Genomic DNA, 25,305 nt, shown 5'->3' with positions numbered 1-25,305 from the left:
GTAAGTGGATCTTCGTGAATGTTCCCCATTGTAATAGACTTCTTTCCCTTATCAGGGAAAGAAGAAAGAAAAGACCAAGAACAGGGAATGCCCCACCTGTGGGAAACCATTACCAACGCCCTGGGAGAAAAAATTGTGTGACTCCTGTATACAGGAGGTCCTCGGCGGTGAAACCCCGGATCATGCCGCAGACCTAAGGGCGGTAATCCGCGCAGAAATTCAGAGTGCCCTTTCATCCAGAAAACGGGAAAGGAAGGGAAGGAAGGGGGACGTGGTGATAGAGTCCCAATCAGACAGCTTATCGCCAGGGGAAGTCACCTCCCATACTGTAAATACCGACTCGTCATCCTCCGATGAGGAGACGGAAGGTCGTCATTGTTTCCCCCTGGACGAAGTGGATGCCTTAGTAAAGGCGGTAAGATCCACTATGGGGGTGGAAGAACCCCGGACTGATAGATCAGTCCAGGACATTATGTTCGGGGGACTGAGTCAAAAAAAACGGAAGGTATTTCCGTTAAATAAGAACGTCCAAGGCCTCATAGATAAAGAATGGGAAAAACCGGATAGGAAAAGCTCCACAGTTCCTTCCATCAAAAGGAAGTACCCATTTGAGGAGGAAGCATCCACATCATGGGATAAGGCCCCCAAACTAGATGTGGCGATAGCCAAAGCTTCAAGAAAGTTTGCACTCCCCTTTGAAGATATGGGTACCCTGAAAGACCCGTTAGATAAAAAAGCGGATACCCTACTTAAGGGCACCTGGGAATCAGCAGGGGGAAACATCAGGCCGGCGGTAGCGGCAACCTGTACCTCCAGAGCTCTTATGGTATGGATAGACCAATTGGAGAGACAGATAAGGGAAGGGGTTCCCAGAGATAAAATCCTGGAATCCATGCCAATGATAAGAGGGGCGGCAGCCTACCTGGCCGACTCTTCGGCTGATTCGATAAGATTGTCATCTAAAACAGCAGCCTTGTCGAATGCAGCTAGACGAGCTTTATGGTTAAAATGTTGGCCTGGGGATCTCCAGACAAAAATAAAATTATGCGCCATTCCCTGTGAAGGAAAATTCCTCTTCGGGGAAACCTTGGATGACATCCTCGAAAAGGCAGGCGACAAAAAGAAAGGCTTCCCAAACCTAGGACCTGTGACCGCCACAGGCTTTAAACGGTCCTTTCGGAACAAAAAGTTCTTCCAGAGGAGACCCCCGAGAGACCAAAAATGGGAAGACAGAAGAAGGGACAGGGGGTTCATCTTCGGTAACTCGTCCCGGGATAAAAAACCCGCCAAGTGACTGTGGGCCCAGGGTGGGAGGGAGACTAAGGTTTTTCCTCCCAGCCTGGGAGAAAATATCCAACAATCCCTGGCTGATAAATCTTGTAAGATCGGGATTAAGGATAAACTTTTATTCTCTCCCGCCGCAAAAATACATAATTACCCCGATAAGGTCGTCAAAAAACGAACAGGACGCCCTCGAAAAGGAGGTTCTGAGTATGTTGGACAAAAAAGTCCTACAGGAGGTTCCCCCACAGGAGAGAGGCAGGGGGTTCTACTCGCCTCTCTTCCTGGTAACCAAACCAGACGGCACCTTCCGCACCATCATAAATTTAAAAAGACTGAATTGCTATATCAAGAACGAAAAATTCAAGATGGAATCGATCAAATCGACCATCAAAATTCTCTTTCCGCAATGCTTTATGGTGGTCCTAGACCTCAGCGATGCCTACTACCATGTCCCCATTCACAAAGAATCCAGGCAATACCTCAGGCTAGCAGTCTCGATAGCAGGAGAAATAAGAGAATTCCAATACAAGGCCCTGCCATTTGGGATCTCAGTGGCTCCACGGGTCTTTACGAAATTGGTGGCAGAGATGATGGCTCACATAAGAGAACAGGATGTTCTGATAGTGCCTTATTTGGACGACTTTTTAATAGCGAGCAACTCAGGCCAGAAATGCACAGAACAGAGGGACCGAGTGATGAGCACTCTAAAAAACCTCGGGTGGCTTCTGAACCTGAAAAAGTCAAGGCTGGAACCAAAGAGAGTCCAGGAGTTCCTAGGCCTGACACTGGATTCAAACATCCAAGTGTGTTACTTGCCAGATCACAAAAGGGACAGAATTATTCATATAGTACAAAAAGCGAGGCAAAACCCCTCTATGACACTAAGACGAGCAATGTCCCTGTTAGGGTCCCTCTCTGCATGCTTGCCGGCGGTCCAGTGGGCACAAATACATATGAGGGATCTGCAATGGGATATCCTGACCAACCAGCGGACCTTAGGAGACCACTTGGAACATCATATTACGCTAGGTTCAAAAACTATTCTTTCCCTAGCCTGGTGGGAGGACAAAAACAACTTGTCCAAAGGGATCCCCTGGGAGGCCAAAATCACACATGTAATTACCACCGACGCCAGTCCTGTGGGTTGGGGAGCACACATGGGCATCAGCGTGGCTCAAGGGGGATGGAGAAGTCAAGAACTAAAAGCCTCCTCGAATCAAAAAGAACTGCTAGCAGTAAATTATGCCTTGAGTCACTTTTTGCCAGCATTAAAAGGCCATCATGTCCGGATATTCTCGGACAACCGAGTAACAGTGGCCTATATAAACCACCAGGGGGGAACCAGGTCCAGAACGCTAATGGAGGCATCCTTCGAGATATTCGGGTTGGCAGAGAAAAACTTACTGTCCCTATCGGCGCTACATATACGGGGAGTAGAGAACCAAACGGCAGACTTTCTGAGCCGTACCCAACTACATCAGGGGGAGTGGGCTCTAAATCAGTCCGTTTTTCAGAAGATTGTGGAAATGTGGGGAACCCCAGACATAGACTTATTTGCAGACCACAAAAACAAAAAAGTGGAAACATTCTGTTCTCTAAATCCCAAAGGGAATCCTCACACCCTGGACGCATTTATGCTCCCATGGACACGGGGTTTACTGTATGCCTTCCCACCGACCATTCTCCTTCCGGCGGTGATAAGGAAAGTCAGGGAAGAGGGGGCTCGGGTAATACTTATAGCCCCTTTCTGGCCAAAAAGAACATGGTTTTCATGGCTCAGAATAATGTCAGTAACCGACCCCTGGGTTCTACCAGATCTCCCCGACCTTCTATCGCAGGGCCCTGTGCTACACCCCCAAGCAGTGAACCTCCATTTAACAGCATGGAATTTGAAAGGTCACTGCTGAGGGGGAAAGGATTTTCAGAAAATCTAATTTCCACGTTACAAAAAAGTAGAAAACCAGTTACAATCAAAGCCTATGGTAGAACCTGGAGAAAATTCCTATCCAGTTCGGGGGCAAAGGTTCAGGATGGAATACAAATGGATAAAATCCTGGAATTCCTCCAAAGGGGGTTAGAACAGGGACTAGCGACTAACACACTGAGGGTACAGGTAGCGGCCCTGGGCGCCCTCTATAATCAGGAGGTAGCGAGCGACCCTTGGGTGGCACGGTTTATGAGGGCCGCAGCCAGGTCTAGACCAATAGCTACCCAGAAAGTACCATCATGGGATCTGAACTTAGTGTTGTCAGCCCTAACAGGACCCCCATTCGAGCCTATTCAGTCAGCTCCACTAAAGACCCTATCATTAAAAACGATACTGCTAGTGGCCCTAACATCGGCCCGCAGAGTAAGTGACATTCAAGCCTTATCGGCAATACCCCCATTCATTAAAATTATGGAGGATAGAATTATATTGAAACCTGACCCTGCATATTTGCCCAAGGTAGCAACACACTTCCATAGATCACAGGAGGTAGTCCTTCCTTCCTTCTGCCCAAACCCTACGAATAGAGGAGAGGAGAAATTTCACACATTAGATGTGAAGAGGTGCTTAGTGCATTACCTAGAGGCCACCAAGGGATGTAGGAAGGAAGGATCTCTCTTTGTGTGTTTCCAGGGACCTCGTAAGGGGCTCGGGGCGTCCAAAAGTACCCTGGCAAGATGGATAAGAGACGCGATTGCCCTGGCATACTCATGCAGCGGGAATACCATCCCGGAGGGTCTAAAAGCCCACTCTACAAGAGCAATGGCGACCTCATGGGCAGAAAGATCAGAGGTATCGATAGAACAGATCTGTAAGGCGGCCACCTGGTCAACACCTTCTACCTTTTTCAAACACTATCGCCTAGATCTAGCCTCTGCGTCTGACCTGACCTTCGGGAGAAGGGTCCTTCAGGCGGTGGTCCCTCCCTAAGCTACCAATCTCTGAAATTCTCTCCGTGGTGCTGTCATGGGTGAGGGAGAATAGCTTAGTTACTCACCGATAACGGTGTTTCTCGGAACCCATGACAGCACCCGCTTAATTCCCCCCCTTTTTTCACGTGTGCGGTGAGCACGATTTAATGTGTGTAGAGTGTGTTCTTAGTCACGAGGTTTCTCTATAAGTATGCAAATTATAATGTTATGTATATACTTTTGTTATTAACTAACCGGGAGACCCTCTGATGCTCTGTAACCAACTGGGGGCGGAGGAGAGGTGCCGCTCTTTTGTCTGTAGGTTCCTGTCCTTGATGGGCGGACCCCCTCTCTCCGTGGTGCTGTCATGGGTTCCGAGAAACACCGTTATCGGTGAGTAACTAAGCTATTCTCTCATATGGTTCAATAGTCTTCCATTTTGTAACCATCCTCGTCTTGCTATAAGGCCATGTTCACACGTTGAGTATTTGGTCAGTATATTACCCCAGCATTTGTAAGCCAAAACCAGGAGTGGGTGATAAATGCAGAAGTGGTGCATGTGATTGTCCTGGTTTTGGCTTGCAATTATTGAGGTAAAAAACTGACCAAATACTGAACGTGTGAACGAAACGTGGCCTAAAAGTTATCATCAATCCATGCACTGACTTCTTGGTAAGGTTTGATAGAGGTACACAGAGCAGCCAACCTGAGGAGGCAGTGAATGAGGCTATGTGCACACGGTGTTTTTTGGATCTGCGGTTTTTGTAGTAAAATCCGCAGGACTAAAGTCCTGCGGTTTATATGCGGATTTGTCTGCGGTTTTGCCCTGCGGTTTTATACCTCATATTGGATGAGGTGTGAAACGGCAGCATTTCTGCACAAAAGAATTGACATGCTGCGGATTGTAAACCGCGGAAAAATCCGCAGCATGTGCACTGCGTTTTCCAGTTTACCATTGAAAACAATGGTACTGTACAACGCACCTAAATCTGCTGCGGACCCGCTGCTGCAGAAACGCTGCGGATGCGCTGCAGAATCCGCACCGCGTGCACATACCCTAAGACTACTGTACAATTGAGTACTTGTGCCCCTCACCTACTGAGGGCTAATCTGGTACTCCCTCGTCTGAGGCAGAGGGAAAGGTGCAGTATTTAGGCAGAAATGACTCTTTACACCTGCGTATACAGCAGTATGGCATTTTAATTACCTTATTTTTTGATTGTTTTGCTCCATTTCTTTTTTTTTGCAGAGCTTTGTGTATGAACCCCATTGTGTCCAGTTACAAGCCATTATAGAATCAAAATAATAACAAGATCAAAAGCTGTAGAGTAGAAAATCCAAAGATGAACCTCCTACAGTCTCCGCTTCACTTGACTCCTACAAGGTTCATTCTTATACAGACATAAGGAAAACTTGCATATTAGGCTATGGGCCCACGTAGCGTTTTAAAACGCTCACTAAAAACCGGACTCCTTCCCAGAAATCGCGCTTTTTTTCCGCGTGATTTCACCGCGATTATGATCGCGATTTTGCCGCGATTTTCGCGTGCGATATTCAAGCACTTTCCAAGCGATTTGAAGCATCGCTTGAAAAGTGATTGACAGGTTGGTCACACTCGTCAAACATAGTGTTTGACAAGTGTGACCAGGTTTTTACTATTGAGGCCGCCTATGCGGCATCAATAGTAAAAGATAGAATGTTAAAATGCTAAAAAAAAATAAAAAATCGGGGTATATTTACCTACCGGCATCCCGCGCTGCATTCCCGGGCCTCAGCGTTCCCAGCGATGCCTTGCGAGACCTGTGATGACATAGTCTCGCGTTGCTATAGGGATCTCGCGAGACCACGTCATTACAGGGCCTTGCCGCAATGCATTACTGGGAACGCTTAGGCTGGGAATGCAGCGCGGGATGCCGGAAGGTAAATATACCCCGATTTTTTTATTTTTTTTTTATTTTTTTTTACAGGGGTATGGTACCCAGGGCCTGGAGGACAGTCTCCTCTCCTCCACACCGTGGGTACCAACCGCACATGAGACGCTTAACTTCCCGCATGGTGGGCATAGCCACATGCGGGAAGTAAGCGATTCTCATGCATTCCTATGGGTGCGGAATCGCGGCAATTGTTTGCGATTCCGCACAAAAGAATGAGCATGTTGCGATTTTTTTCCGCGATGCGATTCCGCCGCGGAAAAAAACGCAGCATTAGCACAGCATGTGCGGAATGCCATAGGAATGCATGGGGGGCATTCTGTACACGATTTTTAAATGTTTTCGCGCCGAAAATCGCGGCAAAAACGCTTAAAAATCGCTACGTGGGCACACACAGCCTTATGGATTTTTATAAGTAAAGGCTCTCAACTTGACTCAGGAATTTGGGGTATTGGTCTTTTAGTCTATATGTGCACGTTGCTGATTTGCTTGCCGAAATTTCTGCACAGTTTCTGCATCTATTGGCAGAAAACGCAGTGGAAAATCTGCGTTTTTAATGCGTTTTTGTTGAATTTTTCCATGCGGTTTTGTATGCGTTTTTGTAAATCCATAAAGATAAATAAAGATATAAAAAAAAGAAAAAAAAAAGAGTTGTGATGTAATTTCCTTGTGCAACATCTTCCTTTTCATTCTCCATTGACGACCATAATATCATTACATACCATTTTCAAATTTATAATGTTTACACACACAAAACAAATATACAAATATATAATGTATTTTTTGGACTATAAGATGCACTATTTTTGGGGAAAATGGGGGTGCTTCTTATAGTCAGAATATACTTACAAATTCTGTGGCGGCAGCAGGAGTAGGGTGATTCTGCGACGATCCCGGGCCGATGCTGCTGGGCGATGTTCACACTCCCTTTCCAGGCTGGTGCGGCAGGTTCAGTGGTGGTGCTATGTGTGTGTGTGTGTGTGTGTGTGTGTGTGTGTGTGTGTGTGTGTGTGTGGGGGGGGGAAGCTGCTGGCATTTTGTTAAAGCCTGGAGGCCCAGCACATCCATTGCTGCGATGCGGTGTCCTCCCGGAAAATGGCAGAGATCTCAACTGAGCATGCGCCGCCCCCCGGCGTCCATTTTCCCGGAGGCCACCGCATCGCAGTAATGGATATGCGGGGCCTCCGGGCTTTCACAAGATGCCGGCAGGGCCCCCTTGCACCACAGAGCACCACCACTGAACCTGCTGCACCAGCCTGGGATGGGATTTCCCGAAGGCCACCGTATCGCAGCAATGGATATATGAGGCCTCTGGGCTTTCACAAGATGCCAGCGGAGCACCGAGCAACACCGCCGAACCTGCCACACCAGCTTGGGATGGGATTCATAACGCCGGACCACCGAACATCTGCTGTGACCCCTCTCCACCAGCGCTATAATTAATATAATAAATATATATATAATAAAATATATATTACCAAGCCTGAGGTTTAGTAATGAACAGGTGTCACCCAGATACCCTCATTAATAAAATGGTACATAAAGACTATGTACCACACACACACTCATGAAATCTGTGTGAAACGCAATTTCTGTTTATTTAAAAAAAAAAAAAAAATTGCGTGGGCTCTTGCATAATTTTCATAACCAGCAGAGGGAAAGCCAACAGCTGAGGGCTGATGTTAATATTCTGGTAGGGAGCCAATAGCCATAAAGGTTCCCAGGCTATTAATATCATCTCATAGCTGTTTGCTTAGCCTTTATTGACTAGTTTATAGGGGAACACCAGAAAAAAAATTGACATGGGGACCCCCTGTAAAATCAAACCAGCAAAGGCTAGGCAGATGGCTGTGGGCTGATATTGATAACCTGGGAAGGGGTTTTGTATTTTGGCACCCCCCATGCTAAAAACATCAGTTCGCCCCAGAAATGGTGCATCTTATAGATGCGCCAATTCTGGCACTTGGCCTTTGTATTCCCACTTGACCTGTAGCGGTGGCAAGTGCGATTCACATTTATGGGGTTAATGCTACCTTTGTATTGTCAGGTGACATCAAGCCTAACCATTACTAATCCTATAGTTATAAGGTAGATAAACACACAGCCAGAATGAAGTCCTTTATTTGAAATAATCACACAGACTTCTTTATTGAATCTTAATTAACCATACTTACTGAATGCCTAATCCCCGACGCCCTTGTCTCCTGCAACAAAAATAAAGTAATAAACCAACATATAATACTATCCTGTCTGACGTAATCCATTTAACACCAAGTGTCCCACAGTGATCTCACGTGTAGAACAGTCACATCGGAAGGTACACTGACAGGAGGTAATCGCTCCTGCAGTGTATCACTGCCCTGCCGTGAGAGTTCACCGGAGTTCATCAGCTCCAGTGCTCTCATAGCACTACTGCTGTGTGAGAACTTTCTCACACAGCAGTAGTGCCATGAGAGCACCGGAGCTGATCAGTTGATGTACTCCGGTGAACTCTCATGGCGGCTCAGCGATACACTGTGAGAGCGATTATCTCCTGTCAGTGTATAGCTGGCGGCCGGGTGACATCGACGTTGGGACATTCGGTATTAAATGGACTATGGCGGACAAGGAGTATATGTTGGTTTATTATTTTTGATTGTTTGCAGGGGACACGGGTGTCAGGGATTAGGTGTTCGGTGAGTATGTGTATTGTATATGATTATTTTTCTTTACAATTGAACTCAGGCATCGGATGATAAGACTATTCTCCCTTCATCGACTCATGCTGTCTCTGTTATACAGTATGTGACAGCAGACATAGCCAGAAGGGAGTAGTAGTCCCATCAGACGACGCCTAAGTACAATCACTATGGGCTGTTTGTCGCATGGGTACACACACCCGCAGATGGACACGCACGTATTCCCTGCCTACACACACACATTCTCTGCCTGCACACACACATTCTCTGCCCGCACACACACATTCTCTGCCCGCACACACACATTCTCTGCCCGCACACACACATTCTCTGCCCGCACACACACATTCTCCGCCCGCGCGTACACATTCTCCACACACACACACACACACACACACACACACTCTCTGCCCACACACACACACATTCTCCGCCCACACACACATTCTCCGCACATTCTCCGCCCACACACTCACACACACACACATTCTCCGCCCACACACACACTCACACACACACACACATACATTCTCCGCCCACACACTCTTGCTCTTGACATAATTTCCTTTGACAATTCTGCAGCGTTTTTTGGTAGCAAATCTGCAAACCTTTTTACACCTGTGTTTTTGCTGCAGATTTGACTGACTCAATGGAAGTCAATGGCTGAAAAACGCTGCATTCCGCAAAAAGAATTGATATGCTGTGGAAAATAAAACACTGCAAATAAGGACGGAAATTTCCGCAGCGTGTGCAAAATTCGGGAATGCCATTGATTAACATTGGTTAAGTAATCCATTGCATTTTTGGAGCAAATCCGCAACGTGTGCACATAGCCTCAGAATGAAAGTACTGAGTGTTTGTTTTTTTTTCTTTCTTTTCCATATTGACAATTAATGGTCATTTGGTTTTGTGAACTAATGGGTGAATATCTTCCGGGCATGTTCCTGGTCAGTGAGTGAAATTGATTAATTACCACCCTTCCAAGTTATATGTAAGATGTCTGGTTTCTGGCTACAAGTTAATAGAAAGGAAAAACATGTTTTTTGTGGGTTTTTTTTTTTTTTTTGCTTCGACCTCCTGTAATCATTAATTCATGTGGCTATAGACCAGTCCATTTAAAAAGAACCTATCACATGAAAAATACAGCCTAATCTTGCAGCTGCATGTTATAGAGCAAAGCAGACCGAGCATTTTAGAAAAGACTTCATATAAGGCCTCATTCAGATATCCGCTTTTTTTTTCATGTACAAGAAAAATGGACAGAGTTTGGGCACAGTTTCATCAGTTTTTCACTGATGCAAAAAAAACAACTTTTAATCAATCAGTCAGTGAAAAACGGGCATCTCATGGATGATTTTTTTCACGGACCCATAGGCTTTCATTGCCGAGCTTGCACTCGGATCAATGTCAGACATGTCGCCGTGATTTTACATGGAACACAGAAAATCACTGCCAAGTGAACAGCCCCATAGACTGTCATAGGTATGAGTGCTATCCGTGTATAACACAATATAATGATGAGTGGAAAACTGATGTCTGAATGAGCCCTAACTTGTATTTTATTCTTTTTAATCTTTGCTTAGTCTGGGCTTATTAGTCAAGAGGGAGGTACTACTCAGTGATTGACGGCCTTTCCCTGTATAAGCGTGAACCCAGACATAACGGTCGGTCACTGAGTAGGAACACACACTTGATCAAAAAGCCTAGAATGAGCAGATATGTAATTGTATGAAACTTATGTTGCATTTTTTCATCAAAAATTATATAATATATCAAAATGTTAATGCAGAGAACGCTCAATGTTCATGTGCCTTCTAAACAGGGTAAAAATTTTTGGACTTTCCTTAAGGCCATGGTCACACTTGCGGGAGTAATGAGAGAAACTTGCATCAATACCCAGGTCTGCCGCCGGCACGCGGGACCGGAGTGTGCGGATGATTTTATTTTTCTGCAGCCGCACACTGCGGTCCCGAGTGCCAGCGGCAGTGCCGGGTATTGATTCGAGTTTCTCGCATTACACACGCAAGTATGACCCCGGCCCAATATTATTAATAGCGTTTATGGAGGGTATGCAGAATCTCAGAAGTATAGCGCTAGAGAGAAAAATGTTAAAGTGAACCTGTCACCAAGAAAATACAATGCAATCTGCAGGTCGCATGGTATAGAGCAGAAGAATTTCAGATCTCCCTACTGATCATATATTTATATTATAATATGTCAAATCAGAATGGGCTGTCCAACTTTAAGGACAATTTTTTTTAATTTTTTGTCTGTTGATGGCTGCAGAATGAGAACTGAGAATCCGTCAGTGAGCGCATTCTAATGTTCTAACAGGAGAGTTTGTAACTCTTTTACTCTTCTATCTTGGGCTATATTCACACATTGCTTTTTTTTCTGTAGCCGAAACCTGATCTCTTGCCAGAAAAAAAGCTGCAGACAAAAAGCAGGTTTTTGTCGGCTTTTTTGCTGCTTTTCTTGCTGCGTTCTTGCTGCATTTTTCAGGATCCCAAAGTTCAGCTTTGCTTCCACCAAAGAAGCATGCAAGATGTTAGGCCACACTTTCTCTTTGCTTTCTATGGATGAAAAAAATTCTGCAAAAACGCTGAAAGCGACATGCTGCAGTTTTCCGATTCAGTCAGGAAAAAAAACTGTGTGTGTATGTGCTGGTTTCATAAAAAGCAGATTTTAATTTGCATTAAGAAATACAGCAAAAATGCAACATGTGAACATCGCCCAAGAGCTCATTCAGACGTCAGCGATTTTTCATCAGTTTTTGTTTGCCAAAACCAAATACACAGAACAAGTGTCAATCTTTATAGCTTTTCTCTGTATCTTCCACTCCTGGCTTTGGCATGCAAACACTGATGAAAACTCACTGAGGTCTGAATTTATGGCTACAAATCTACATCAATGTTTAATGTACAGGAAAGCAAAAAGCCTGTAGAAGCAAAAAATTTTAAAAAGCCTTACCGTAATTGAAAAAAAGATTTTTAGCCCCAAATACACACATTTAGTAGTAGTAATAATAATAATAAGTCTCCAAACATGGACAGGCTTTTCATGTACAGTCATATGTTAAACTTTGGGCACCCCTATTAATGTTTGGTTTTTGCAACAGCTATTTCAGTTTCATATATCTAATAACTGATGGACTCAGTTATATTTCTGGATTCAAATGAGGTTTATTGTACTAACAGAAAATGTGCAATCTGCATTTTAACAAAATTTGACCGGTGCAAAAGTATGGGCACCTCAACAAAAAAGGGACAATAATATTTTGTAGATCCTCCTTTTGCAAAAATAACAGCCTCTAGTCGCTTCCTGTAGCTATTAATGAGTTCCTGGATCCTGGATGAAGGTATTTGTGACCATTCCTGTTTACAAAACAATTCCAGTTCAGTTAAGTTTGATGGTCGCCGAGCATGGACAGCCCGCTTCAAATCATCCCACAGATGTTCAATGATATTCAGGTCTGGGGACTGGGATGGCCATTCCAGAACATTGTAATTGTTCCTCTGCATGAATGCCTGAGTAGATTTGGAGCGGTGTTTTGGATCATTGTCTTGCTGAAATATCTATCCCCTGCGTAACTTCAACTTCGTCACTGATTCTTGCACATTATTGTCAAGAATCTGCTGATACTGAGTTGAATCCATGCGACCTCAACTTTAACAAGATTCCCGGTGCCGGCATTGGCCACACAGCCCCAAAGCATGATGGAACCTCCACCAAATTTTACTGTGGGTAGCAAGTGTTTTTCTTGGAATGCTGTGTTTTTTAGCCTCCATGCATAACGCCTTTTTGTATGACCAAACAACTCAATCTTTGTTTCATCAGTCTACAGGACCTTCTTCCAAAATGTAACTGGCTTGTCCAAATGTGCTTTTGCAGACCTCAGGCGACTCTGTTTTTGGCGTGCTTGCAGAAACGGCTTCTTTCGCATCACTCTCCCATACAGCTTCTCCTTGTGCAAAGTGCGCTGTATTGTTGACCGATGCACAGTGACACCATCTGCAGCAAGATGATGCTGCAGGTCTTTGGAGGTGGTCTGTGGATTGTCCTTGACTGTTCTCACCATTCTTCTTCTCTGCCTTTCTGATATTTTTCTTGGCCTGCCACTTCTGGGCTTAACAAGAACTGTACCTGTGTTCTTCCATTTCCTTACTATGTTCCTCACAGTGGAAACTCACAGGTTAAATCTCTGAGACAACTTTTTGTATCCTTCCCCTGAAAAGCTATGTTGAATAATCTTTGTTTTCAGATCATTTGAGATTTGTTTTGAGGAGCCCATGATGCCACTCTTCATAGGAGAATCAAATAGGAGAACAACTTGCAAGTGGCCACCTTAAATAGCTTTTCTCATGATTTGATACACCTGGCTATGAAGTTCAAAGCTCAATGAGGTTACAAAACCAATTTAGTGCTTCAGGAAGTCAGTAAAAAGTAGTTTGGAGTGTTCAAATCAAGAAAATGATAAGGGTGCCCATACTTTTACACCGGTCAAATTTTGTTTAAATGCAGATTGCACATTTTCTGTTAGTACAATAAACCTCATTTGAATTCAGAAATAGAACTCAGTCCATCAGTTATTAGATATATGAAACTGAAATAGCTGTTGCAAAAACCAAAATTGTTATAAAGAAAAAAGGTTAACATTAATAGGGGCGCCCAAACTTTAACATATGACTGTATAATTGGAGCCTTATGGAGAGGTCCAACATATCAAATAGGCACTCTGACCTAAAAAAAACAAAAAAGGTATGCACTACAATCTCATCATACTTTATATTCTTTCATAGAAAATTAGTTGTTGTATTAGTTTTGTTTTTAGATGGGGAGAAATTGCCCCAAAGTTCACAATTCTGTTAGATTTATTTGATGCTCTGGGTCTAGGACTACTTGTGCTTGGATTTCTTGGGGGTGCATATGTAAAACAATAAAAATTATAAGAAGACTTGTTGGCATCGGCTGTATGCTGGTGGGCAATATGTATCAGGAACGTGTATATTTCTGCCCTTCTGAACTAACACAAACTCATTTAACAAGTACTTTTTTCCCCCGTTGGTATCAAATTGAAGGAAATTCGCTGTGTAGTAAAGTGTAAAGTAACGCTTTCTGAAAGCAAGCTGTGATTCCTTTGTTTTCCATGGAAATATTCTACTTTTTCCAGTGTGAATGATCCTTTCCACCCCAGCGCTGAGCGCACCTACGGCTCAGATACAGGTGAAACACTTAAAAGTTCACTGTTGAAACACTTCAGTATCAGTCAGACTTTGCAGAAAACATTTCCAATAGAGAAAATCTGATTTTCTTAAGTGTTTATTCTGTTGCCAGCAATTGAGTATGTGAAATAAAAGCTGCGGCCTGAGAGCCTGTCTCTGCCATGATACCGGAATTGGTGAGACAGGAAAGCCGCTGTCTGTACACAGCCCCATTACAAGCGCCGGCCGCGCCAGCAGATCGAACTCAAGTAATTGCCTGTCACTCTCCCGCCTTGATATTTGTGCCGTGGAATAGAAAGCCTTGCCTTCTATACTCACAATAGTTTTCCCATATGCTTTATGAACTCTTCTGTAGTCCCTCATGTATCTGTTCTCTTCACATTTGGTGTAGTCAGAATTTCCACTTTTGGAGTTCATCCCGTGCATGTCGGTTACAGTGCGGAATCCCTATTTATTTATATTTTTTTCAAGCAACGTAAATTTTATTTTCAAGTGAAGTTATGTTTTAGATTTAAAAGAAACTAGCTATTTAGACCAGATAAAGAAGACTTGTCACCAGATCATAAGTGGCCATTTTTTGCCCTTATGTTTTTCCCTCTGCTCTCAGGGTATTGCATTTTATTTTAGATTTTCTAAATGTGCCATACGACTCCCGAGAGGTAGACAATTTTATTCAGTGCTAATTTATTTGTTCTGTACATGGGGGCGTCGTGGCTCGGAAGATTATCTGGATGTGGGGGGTCTTTAGGCTGCTCTGCATTATTAGCCTGTGAGCCATGCCCTCTGGTGAAGACAATGAAAATTCTCGCCATATCTCTGGACTCGTATGGTGGATTGAAAAAAGAAAACAAAAAAACCCTAAAAATGAGGGAGAAGCGTGGAAAAAAAGATAAAAACCAGGCCACTTTTGACCTGTTGATAGGTTCTCTTTAAAAGGCTTGTCTGGCCTTAGGCTACAAGTCTGCAGTCGCTTGATGTGACTGCAGACTTGTGAATCCTCACATTCTGTGAGCTGATGGTAATGTGACCGTAAGTATGTGATACGTACTTGTGATGCGTGCAGTCTCCTGCCGGCTAGATGGGCGTAGCCTTGCTCAATGCAAGTCTAGTCGGATGTGGCTGGGAGCGTGCATAGCGCACACTTGTGGCTACATCACCAGTCCTGGCATCGGGGAGAATCCTTACAGTGCGCAATGCACAGGATGTGAGGATTCCCCAGTTTGCAGCCACATAGTGACTTGTTGCCTAAGGCCGGGAACCCTTTAAATAAGAATCTGAGTAATGTTTGTGAGGATGTGAAGTGAAGCAATAACTCCTGGAAAGCGAGTTCTGCGCCTTGTCCTTGTTACATTTATCATTTGCATATAGCAGATTTTTCCGTCTTCTATATTATATAAATATGGTAGCATTTCTCCACTGGGTGCAGGCTGGATATCTCTGCAGAACAAGACAGATTAGTGCGATACATGCATAATAACCATTGTGTATCTGTGCCTGGGGCAAGTGTACCAAGAACTGTATCAGACTTGGTGGTAAATATTTAGTGTTGCATTTAGTTTCCTTAATGACATTTGTGTTCTCGCTTGTAGTAATATATGTATTTTTTTAATGATTTTAGTGTGTAAGTTTAAAGCTCATAAGAGGTGTGCGGTGAGGGCTACAAACAACTGCAAGTGGACAACGCTAGCCTCCATTGGCAAAGATATCATTGAGGATGAGGATGGTGTGAGTATAGATGTTTTCCCTTCAAAGTCCTAATGTAGAAGCCTTAATATGTTTGAGATACTTTTTGACTTGGTGGCCGTATTATTCTCCACTGTGAGCTTTGGGCTTTCTTAGTCTAATAAATATCCAAGTGATGATCCTCAAGTAAAGTCACTGATGCCCACCGTTGAGTGTATTGGGTCAGTCGGCATTTATAGCTAGAATAACTTGCTATGGCTAAACTTTGTTTCAACTGTTTTTTCTTTTCAGATAGCAATGCCTCATCAATGGCTAGAAGGAAACTTGCCCGTCAGTGCCAAATGTGCTGTATGTGATAAAACATGCGGCAGTGTGTTACGCCTGCAAGATTGGCGGTGCCTTTGGTGTAAAGCAATGGTGAGAATATCAATTTTAGAGTTTAGGATTTAGGTTCATTTTTGTATTTTTTTTTAGCATGAATTATTTGCCTCTCACTGATTATTTGCCTCTCATAAGATTAGTGCTGTAATTTTTACTTTAAATGTAGCACTTATTAAAGATTATAGACCTCTTTTGACTTCGAAAACAATCTGGATATACTTTGAAGAAACAAAAAACTTAAAGCAAGTTCTCATTGACATGTCGGTGGTATTTTTGGTCTGCGTTTTGTCAGTGTTTTTGATCTGATATTCATCAGTTCTTGGAAAGTGTATTCATATTTTACCATCCGAGTTTCATCATTTTCTTTTTCTCTTATGCAAAAAATCCCCAAAACAACTGACAGCACATGGATGGCATCCAGTCCGTTCTGTCCTTTTTTTTCTTCCACTGAAAATAACTTTCATTGGCTAGTTTGATCCATGACTCAGATCAAAATTGGACATATTTTTGCGCAAACCACTTGGTCCACAAAAATACATGGCTGTGTGAATTGCTCTGTAGCCTATAATAGGAACAAATTCTATCCACGAAAACCACGGATAGAATTCGTATTTAACAAAAAATGATGTCTGAATGAGTCCTAAGATTGCCTGCAGTGTTCATTCTTTCACTGATTTTGAGACCCCCAAATATGCGATTTGCAACATTTATATTGATTCTAAAGAGTGTGTGATTTCCCCTTTATTACCTGGTTTCTCTCCTTTATTATACCCATACATGGTCTGATTTCCCTCTCCCTGTCGATGTATGTACGTAATTTCTATTGTCCCTTTGACACATTGCAACCTGTTTTTTCTGCCCTCTCTGAAAACCTGGTTGCTGTCTTCTCACATTGCTGTTTCGGACCTCCTCCTCTCTTTTGTTTTATGGAACACTGAGCTACTATTAGGGGAAGGAGGAGAGAAGACAGCAGACAGAGACTGTGCTGTCATATATATGTCTGAAGCAGCAGCACAGCCGACTATGTACAAGAGTTGCACATGATCAACATTGTAGAAAATGTTTAATTTCACAACATCATGGAGCAGATACAAGATTTATTCTGCTCATTTCAGTACACTTAATACACTGTGTGCAGAATTATTAGGCAAGTTGTATTTGAGAGGATTCTTTTTATTATTGAACAACAACTACGATATGTTATCAGTTAACCCAAAAGACTCATAAATATCAAAGCTTAATATTTTTGGAAGTTGGAGTGGGTTTTTTTTAGATTTGGCTATCTTAGGAGGATATCTGTTTGTGCAGGTAACTATTATTACTGTGCATAATTATTAGGCAACTTAATAAAAACCAAATATATACCTATCTCACGTGTTTATTTTCACCAGGTAAACCAATATAAGACAAAATTTAGAAATAAACATTTCTGACAGTCAAAACCCCCCCCCCAAAAAAAAATCAGTGACCAATATAGCCACCTTTCTATATGATGACACTCAAAAGCCTTCCGTCCATAGATTCTGTCAGTTGCTTGATCTGTTTACGATCAACATTGCGTGCAGCAGCCACCACAGCCTCCCAGACACTGTTCGGAGAGGTGTACTGTTTTCCCTCCCTGTAGATCTCACATTTTATGAGGGACCACAGGTTCTCTATGGAGTTCAGATCAGGTGAACAAGGGGGCCATGTCATTATTTTTACTTCCTTTAGACCTTTACTGGCCAGCCACGCTGTGGAGTATCTGGATGCATGTGATGGAGCATTGTCCTGCATGAAAATCATGTTTTTCTTGAACGACACCGACTTCTTCCTGTACCACTGCTTGAAGAAGGTGTCTTCCAGAAACTGGCAGTAGGTCTTGGAGTTGCGCTTCACTCCATCCTCAACCTGAAAAGATCCTACAAGTTCATCTTTGATGATACCAGCCCATACCAGTACCCCAACTCCACCTTACTGGCGTCTGAGTCAGAGTCGAGCTCTCTGCCCTTTACTGATCCAGCCTCGGGCCCATCCATCTGGCCCATCAAGAGTCACTCTCATTTCATCAGTCCATAAAACCTTAGAAAAATCAGTCTTAAGATATTTCTTGGCCCAGTCTTGACATTTTATCTTATGTTTCTTGTTCAAAGTTGGTCATTTTTCAGCCTTCCTTACCTTGGCCATGTCCTTGAGTATGACACACCTTGTGCTTTTTGATACTCCAGTAACGTTACAGCTCCGAAATATGGCAAAACTGGTGGCAAATGGCATCTTGGCAGCTTCACGCTTGATTTTCCTCAATTCATGGGCAGTTATTTTGCGCCTTTTTTTTTATCAATACTCTTCTTGCGACCCTGTTGGATATTTGACATGAAACGCTTGATTGTTCGGTGATCATGCTTCAAAAGTTTGGCAATTTCAAGACTGCTGCATCCCTCTGCAAGACATCTCACAATTTTTGACTTTTCAGAGTCCGTCAAATCTCTCTTCTGACCCATTTTGCCAAAGGAAAGGAAGTTGCTTAATCATTAAGCACACCTTATATTATTATTATTATTATTATTATTTTTATTTATATAGCGCCATTAATTCCATGGTGCTGTACATGAGAAGGGGGGTTACAAAGTTATAGATATCGTTAACAGTAAACAAGTTTCCACAACAAATTTACAATGACAGACTAGTACAGAGGGGAGAGGACCCTGTCCTTGTGGACTTACATTCTACGGGATAGTGGGGAAAAGACAGAAGGACGGGGGTGCAGCAGCTCTGGTGGTGATGAGACGGCAGCTCAGGTGGTGATGAGACGGCAGCTCAGGTGGTGGTGAGGCGGCAGAATGGTTATTGCAGTCTGTAAGCTTTCCTGAAAAGATGGGTTTTCAGGTTCCATTTGAAGGATCCGAGGGTGGTGGATAATCGGACGTGTTGAGGCATGGCATTCGAGAGGATAGGGGATATTCGGGAGAAATCTTGGAGGCGGTTGTGTGAGGAACGAATAAGTGTGGAGGAGAGTAGGAGGTCTTGGGAGGATCGAAGAGTACGTGAGGGAAGATATTGGGAGATTAGTTCAGAGCTATAGGGAGGGGAAAGGTTGTGGATGGCTTTGTAGGTCAGTGTTAGTAGTTTGAACTGGATTTGTTGGGGAATTGGGAGCCAATGGAGGGATTTGCAGAGGGGAGAGACAGGGGAGTAGCAAGGAGACAGGTGGATTAGTCGGGCAGGAGAATTGAGGACAGACTGGTGTGGTGCAAGAGAGTTAGCAGGGAGGCCACAGAGGAGGGTGTTGTAGTAGTAAAGGCGGGAGATAATGAGGGCATGTACAAGAGTTTTAGTAGATTGAGGACTGAGGAAGGGACGGATTCTGGAAATATTTTTGAGTTGGAGGCGACAGGAGGTGGCAAGAGATTGGACGTGCGGTTTGATGGACAGGGCAGAGTCTAGAGTTACTCCGAGGCAGCGGATTTCAGGTGAGAGCGTGATGCCGTTTACCATAATACAGTTAGGTCCATATATATTTGGACAGAGACAACATTTTTCTAATTTTGGTTCTGGACATTACTACAATGAATTTTAAACAAAACAATTCAGATGAAGTTGAAGTTCAGACTTTCAGCTTTCATTTGAGGGTATCCACATTAAAATTGGATGAAGGGTTTAGGAGTTTCAGCTCCTTAACATGTACCACCCTGTTTGTAAAGGGACCAAAAGTAATTGGACAGATTAAATAATTGTAATTGGATGAAACTGAATGGGAGGAGACACAGATTAGATATTAGAAAAAACTTTTTGACAGTTAGAGTGATCAATGAGTGGAACAGGCTGCCACGAGAAGTGGTGAGTTCTCCTTCAATGGAAGTCTTCAAACAGAGGCTGGACAGACATCTGACTGTGATGATTTTGCGAATCCTGCTTTGAGCAGGGGGTTGGAGCAGATGGCCCAGGAGGTCCCTTCCAACGCTACGATTCTATGATTCTAAATAAAATGTTCATTTCTAGTACTTGGTTGAAAACCCTTTGTTGGCAATGACAGCCTGAAGTTTTGAACTCATGGACATCACCAGACGCTGTGTTTCCTCCTTTTTAATGCTCTGCCAGGCCTTCACAGTGGTGGTTTTCAGTTGCTGTTTGTTTGTGGGCCTTTCTGTCTGAAGTTTAGTCTTTAACAAGTGAAATGCATGCTCAATTGGGTTGAGATCAGGTGACTGACTTGGCCATTCAAGAATATTCCACTTCTTTGCTTTAATAAACTCCTGGGTTGCTTTGGCTTTATGTTTTGGGTCATTGTCCATCCGTAGTATGAAACGACGACCAATCAGTTTGGCTGCATTTGGCTGGATCTGAGCATACAGTATGGCTCTGAATACTTCAGAATTCATTCGGCTGCTTCTGTCCTGTGTCACATCATCAATAAACACTAGTGACCCAGTGCCACTGGCAGACATGCATGCCCAAGCTATCACACTGCCTCCACCGTGTTTTACAGATGATGTGGTATACTTTGGATCATGAGCTGTACCACGCCTTCACCATACTTTTCTCTTTCCATCATTCTGGTAGAGGTTGATCTTGGTTTCATCTGTCCAAAGAATGTTCTTCCAGAACTGTGCTGGCTTTTTTAGATGTTTTTTAGCAAAGAACAGTCTAGCCTTTTGATTCTTGATGCTTATGAGTGGCTTGCACCGTGCAGTGAACCTTCTGTATTTACTTTCATGCAGTCTTCTCTTTATGGTAGATTTGGATATTGATACGCCTACCTCCTGGAGAGTGTTGTTCACTTGGTTGGCTGTTGTGAAGGGGTTCACCATGGAGACTATTCTGCAATCATCCACCACTGTTGTCTTCCGTGGGCGCTCAGGTCTTTTTGCATTGATGAGTTCACCAGTGCTTTCTTTCTTTCTCAGGATGTACCAAACTGTAGATTTTGCCACTCCTAATGTTGTAGCAATTTCTCGGATGTTTTTTTTCTGTTTTTGCAGCTTAAGGATGGCTTGTTTCATCTGCAAGGAATGCTCCATTGACAGCATGTTTCCTTCACAGCAAAACCTTCCAAATGCAAGCACCACACCTCAAATCAACTCCAGGCCTTTTATCTGCTTATTTGAGAATGACATAACGAAGGGATTGCCCACACCTGTCCATGAAATAGCCTTGGAGTCAATTGTCCAATTACTTTTGGTCCCTTTAAAAACAGGGTGGCACATGTTAAGGCGCTGAAACGCCTAAACCCTTCATCCACTTTTAATGTGGATACCCTCAAATGAAAGCTGAAAGTCTGAACTTCAACTGCATCTGAATTGTTTTGTTAAAAATTCATTGTGGTAATGTCTAGAACCAAAATTACAAAAATGTTGTCTCTGTCCAAATATATATGGACCTAACTGTAGATAGATCGGGTAGGGAAGATTCGTGAGATGGAGGAAAGATAATGAGTTCAGTTTTGTCTACGTTGAGTTTTAGGAAGCGAGAGGTGAAAAAGGAGGATATGGCTGATACACTCCAGGATTCTGGACAGCAGAGAGGTGACATCTGGGCCAGAGGGGTAGATCTGAGTGTCATCTGCATACAGGTGGTACTGGAAGCCATGGGACTTTGCGTTGTCCTAGGCCAAGAGTATAGATGGAAAAAAGTAGGGGCCCCAGGACAGAGCCTTGGGGGACTCCAACAGAGAGGGGGCGGGGATGAGGAGGTAGTGTGGGAGTGGGAAACGCTGAATATGCGGTCAGAAAGGTATGCGGAAATCCAGGACAGGGCGAGGTCTTTTATGCCAAGGGAAGAAAGAATCTGTAGCAGTAGGCAGTGGTCAACTGTGTCAAAGGCAGAGGACAGGTCAAGAAGGAGGAGGATGGAGAACTGTCTGTTAGCTTTGGCTGTGAGTAAGTCATTAGTAATTTTGGTCAGGGCAGTTTCAGTGGAGTGGTGGGGGCAGAAGCCAGATTGCAGGATGGTCAAGGAGGGAGTTAGATGAGATGTGGGAGGAAAGATGAGCATGGACATGCTGTTCAAGGAGTTTGGAAGCAACCTGGAGCAGTGATATGAGGCAATAGCTGGGCAGAGCAGTTGGGTCAAGGTTTGATTTTTTGAGGATGGGTGTTATGGTGGTATGTTTGATTTTGTTGTCAGATCACACCCCTCCTCATTACAGAGATGCAAGTCACCTGATTTACATAATTGACAGTTGGCTTTCAAGCCTATACAGCTTGGAGTAGGACAACATGTATAAAAAGGATAATGTGATCAAAATACTCATTTGCCTAATAATTCTGCACGCAGTGTAGTACTATACAGAAAACTTGTGCATTGGGGACGTCAGGTATCTTTAGTTTGAAGACCTAAATAGGATTACGACAGGGGATGTCATTTACGTTTCATGGTAGAAGGCATTGTGAAATGTAGATGTATTTGATTCTGCTGGAGGTTGCCATATGTGAGGCAGGTGCTCGTAATTTATTTTATTACCTGGAAGATATATTCCAGCAATCCTCATATATTTTGATGTATTTGATGTGACATGATTAGATAGCTAAGCTTCCAGTTCCTGTTATTTGTGCAGTTATCTTTGATATTCCTATATCTTTAAAAGGGTAATACACGTTTGACATTTTTTTTGTTTTGTATTTGTTTTGTTTACATATTACTTTAACAGTATTAAAGGGAATCTTTCAGCAGGATTTTGGTATTTAATCTGAGAGCAACATGATGTTTGGACAAAGATCCTGATTCCAGGGATGTGTCATTTACTAGGCTGTGTGCTGTAGTTTCAGTACAGGCAGTAATTTATGAGCAGGAGATAATCTGCCTGATAGGTGTCAGGTGCCAGCCAGTCAGATTAATCTGTGTGACTCCACCCTCGACACTGATTGGTGGGTTTATGGGTGATGGGGGCAGAGTTATACACATCTCAGCATTCATAACACTGCTATAACAGCAGAGAAAACAGCAGAGAAAATAATGATTTTTATCATAACTGCACTAAATAGTCCAGTAAGTGACACATCGCTGGAATCAGGCTGCTACATCAGGCAGCTCTCATATTACATAGCAAAATCCTGCTGACAGATTCCCTTTAAAAAAAACAAATAAGATTTTATTTTTAATTAGGACTATTCAGAAAGTTTATTAACGTTGCTTGTAGGAAGAAAATTATACAAAAATCTAGTGCAGCGGTGAACATAGCCATTAAGGATTTTTTATGTTTTTCAGGTACACACTTCATGTAAGGACCAATACCCTCGAAAGTGTCCCCTTGGCCAATGCAAAGTATCTATAATACCTCCTACAGCACTCAACAGTATAGACTCTGATGGTATGTGCCCACAGAATGGAGTATTTATGTAATCCTCCAATATATGCATTGCTTAGGTATGCATCATCAGGGTCTTTCCAATTATTATGTTTTTCTAGAACATTTACTGCTTATAAATTATTTAATCATGTAAATTTAAAATGGTGTTAATCTTATACATGGGTTATTAGTTTGCATTGATTGATAACCCTTGGAGTGTATAAGAAGACTGGGGCCATATTGTCTTTTTGGATAATCTGTTTTACAGATACATTTGTATGAATAGCTGTGAATTGGCAGATTACCAGTATAACTAGAACCTAACCTTATTTTTGTGCCAGGGTTCTGGAAAGCGACCTGCCCTCCGTCTTGTGCCAGTCCTCTACTTGTCTTTGTGAATTCAAAAAGCGGAGACAATCAGGGTGTGAAATTCCTCCGAAGATTCAAACAGTTGCTGAACCCCGCTCAGGTGTTTGACCTGATGAATGGAGGACCTCATCTAGGGTAAGAAGTTTCAGGTTTATGCAAATGTAATTACTGGATGAAAAAGCAAAAATGACATTTGGTTTACTGGAAAATAATACCTTTCAGAACCACTACTTATGGAGCATGTCTAAGTGCCCTGTGTTATGATCCCTGGAGTCTGTCCACTGAGATACTTATCGATCCCAACACTGCTCAAGTTGTTTCCTACTGATGCCTCATTGAATATAATAGTGTGGAAACCACTTTAATTTTCTCGTGCAGATATTGACCAAAAATTGTTAAAGGGGTATTCTGGCTCCACTCCTAAATTGGGAGGTGAGTAGGGCCAGTGACTTTTTGTATAATACCTTCAAGGTCGAATTTGCAAGCAGCAGGTATTATGCACTTGTCTTTTTTGTTAAAAGAACATTACAGGTGTACCATACCTGTTGCTTACGCACACGACCGCAACCTTGCAGGTATCAGCAGACGTAACGTCACTGGCCTTGCCCACCTGCCGGTGCAAAGGTGAACAGAACTGGAGTAACTTTCTTAAAGTTGTCTATTATGTTACAGTCATTGCTAGGGGGTCCCAGTAGCCAAATCCTAAAATTAATCCACACTGATAGCACCAGCATTTTTAAATGTTACCCAGAAATCTGAAAATAAATGTTTTTAGCAATTGCAAGAAAATGAGATTAAACATAACACTTTCATTTAAGGCTCATAAATGTATTTTGCCTACTTAAATGATAACTTGCCAGGGATTAGGATTAGAATTTAAGTGAATAATAGGTAAAAGAGTTAACTCTTGCAAATTTGCACATCAGTAAAAAAAGTGTAACACATTGCTCATCTTTTTCTCAGTGATATATACCTGTAAATAGATTGTCTAATAGTAGAAAAGTAGGTGCCAAAGTACACAGGGCGTTTTCAAAATCTGCATCATGTTAATTCTTCCATGTTATTTGCTGGGGTTTTTTCACTCCTACAAAGCAAATGGGTTTTGCTGTGCTTTGGCAAATAAAACTATTAAACATGTACTGCAGACAAACAGATGTAATCCGCACTAAAGAAACGGAACGATTTGAACATAGCATTTTTTATTGCAAGAGAGTAGGTTTTGGCTGCAGAAAAAATACTTAAAATAGCTGGGAATGAAGATAGCTTTAGGCTCAGTCCATGAAGACAAGAGTTGCACAGTTTTTTAATCTTTCCTACTATTGGCTTCTTGTAAGGTTGAATGTAATTTTCAGTGTTAAATAGGCTCATTTGAGCTTCATGGACTTTTTATTTATTTATTTTTTATTTCTTTCTTACGGTTTTAGTTTACGATTATTTCAGAAGTTTGATAATTTCCGAATTCTTGTATGCGGTGGCGATGGAAGTGTTGGCTGGGTTTTATCGGAGATAGATAAGCTTAGCTTGCATAAACAGGTCAGTATGGAAACCTTTCACAGAATGTTGTCCTGTGTTTAATTGTTTATGCTATGCATGTT

General features: G+C 42.8%; 1 protein-coding gene across 4 annotated transcripts in view; it reads left to right on the top strand.

The window, feature by feature from the left end:
- DGKH (diacylglycerol kinase eta) overlaps positions 1-25,305 on the top strand; it is a 356,048-nt gene that overhangs the window by 244,955 nt on the left and 85,788 nt on the right. For all 4 annotated transcript variants that reach the window (XM_073580313.1, XM_073580314.1, XM_073580312.1 and 1 more), the window contains 5 exons: positions 15,632-15,738; positions 15,988-16,113; positions 23,260-23,362; positions 23,683-23,845; positions 25,135-25,243. In XM_073580313.1, the coding sequence (XP_073436414.1) occupies positions 15,632-15,738; positions 15,988-16,113; positions 23,260-23,362; positions 23,683-23,845; positions 25,135-25,243 (608 nt within the window). The remainder of the gene's footprint in view (positions 1-15,631; positions 15,739-15,987; positions 16,114-23,259; positions 23,363-23,682; positions 23,846-25,134; positions 25,244-25,305) is intronic.

Source organism: Dendrobates tinctorius, unplaced genomic scaffold (assembly GCF_039654945.1).
Source record: "Dendrobates tinctorius isolate UK_male_01 unplaced genomic scaffold, ASM3965494v1 ptg000064l, whole genome shotgun sequence".
NCBI lineage: Eukaryota > Metazoa > Chordata > Amphibia > Anura > Dendrobatidae > Dendrobates > Dendrobates tinctorius.
The sequence above is the reverse complement of the archived record's forward strand: the minus strand, read 5'-3'. Positions and strand labels throughout refer to the sequence as shown.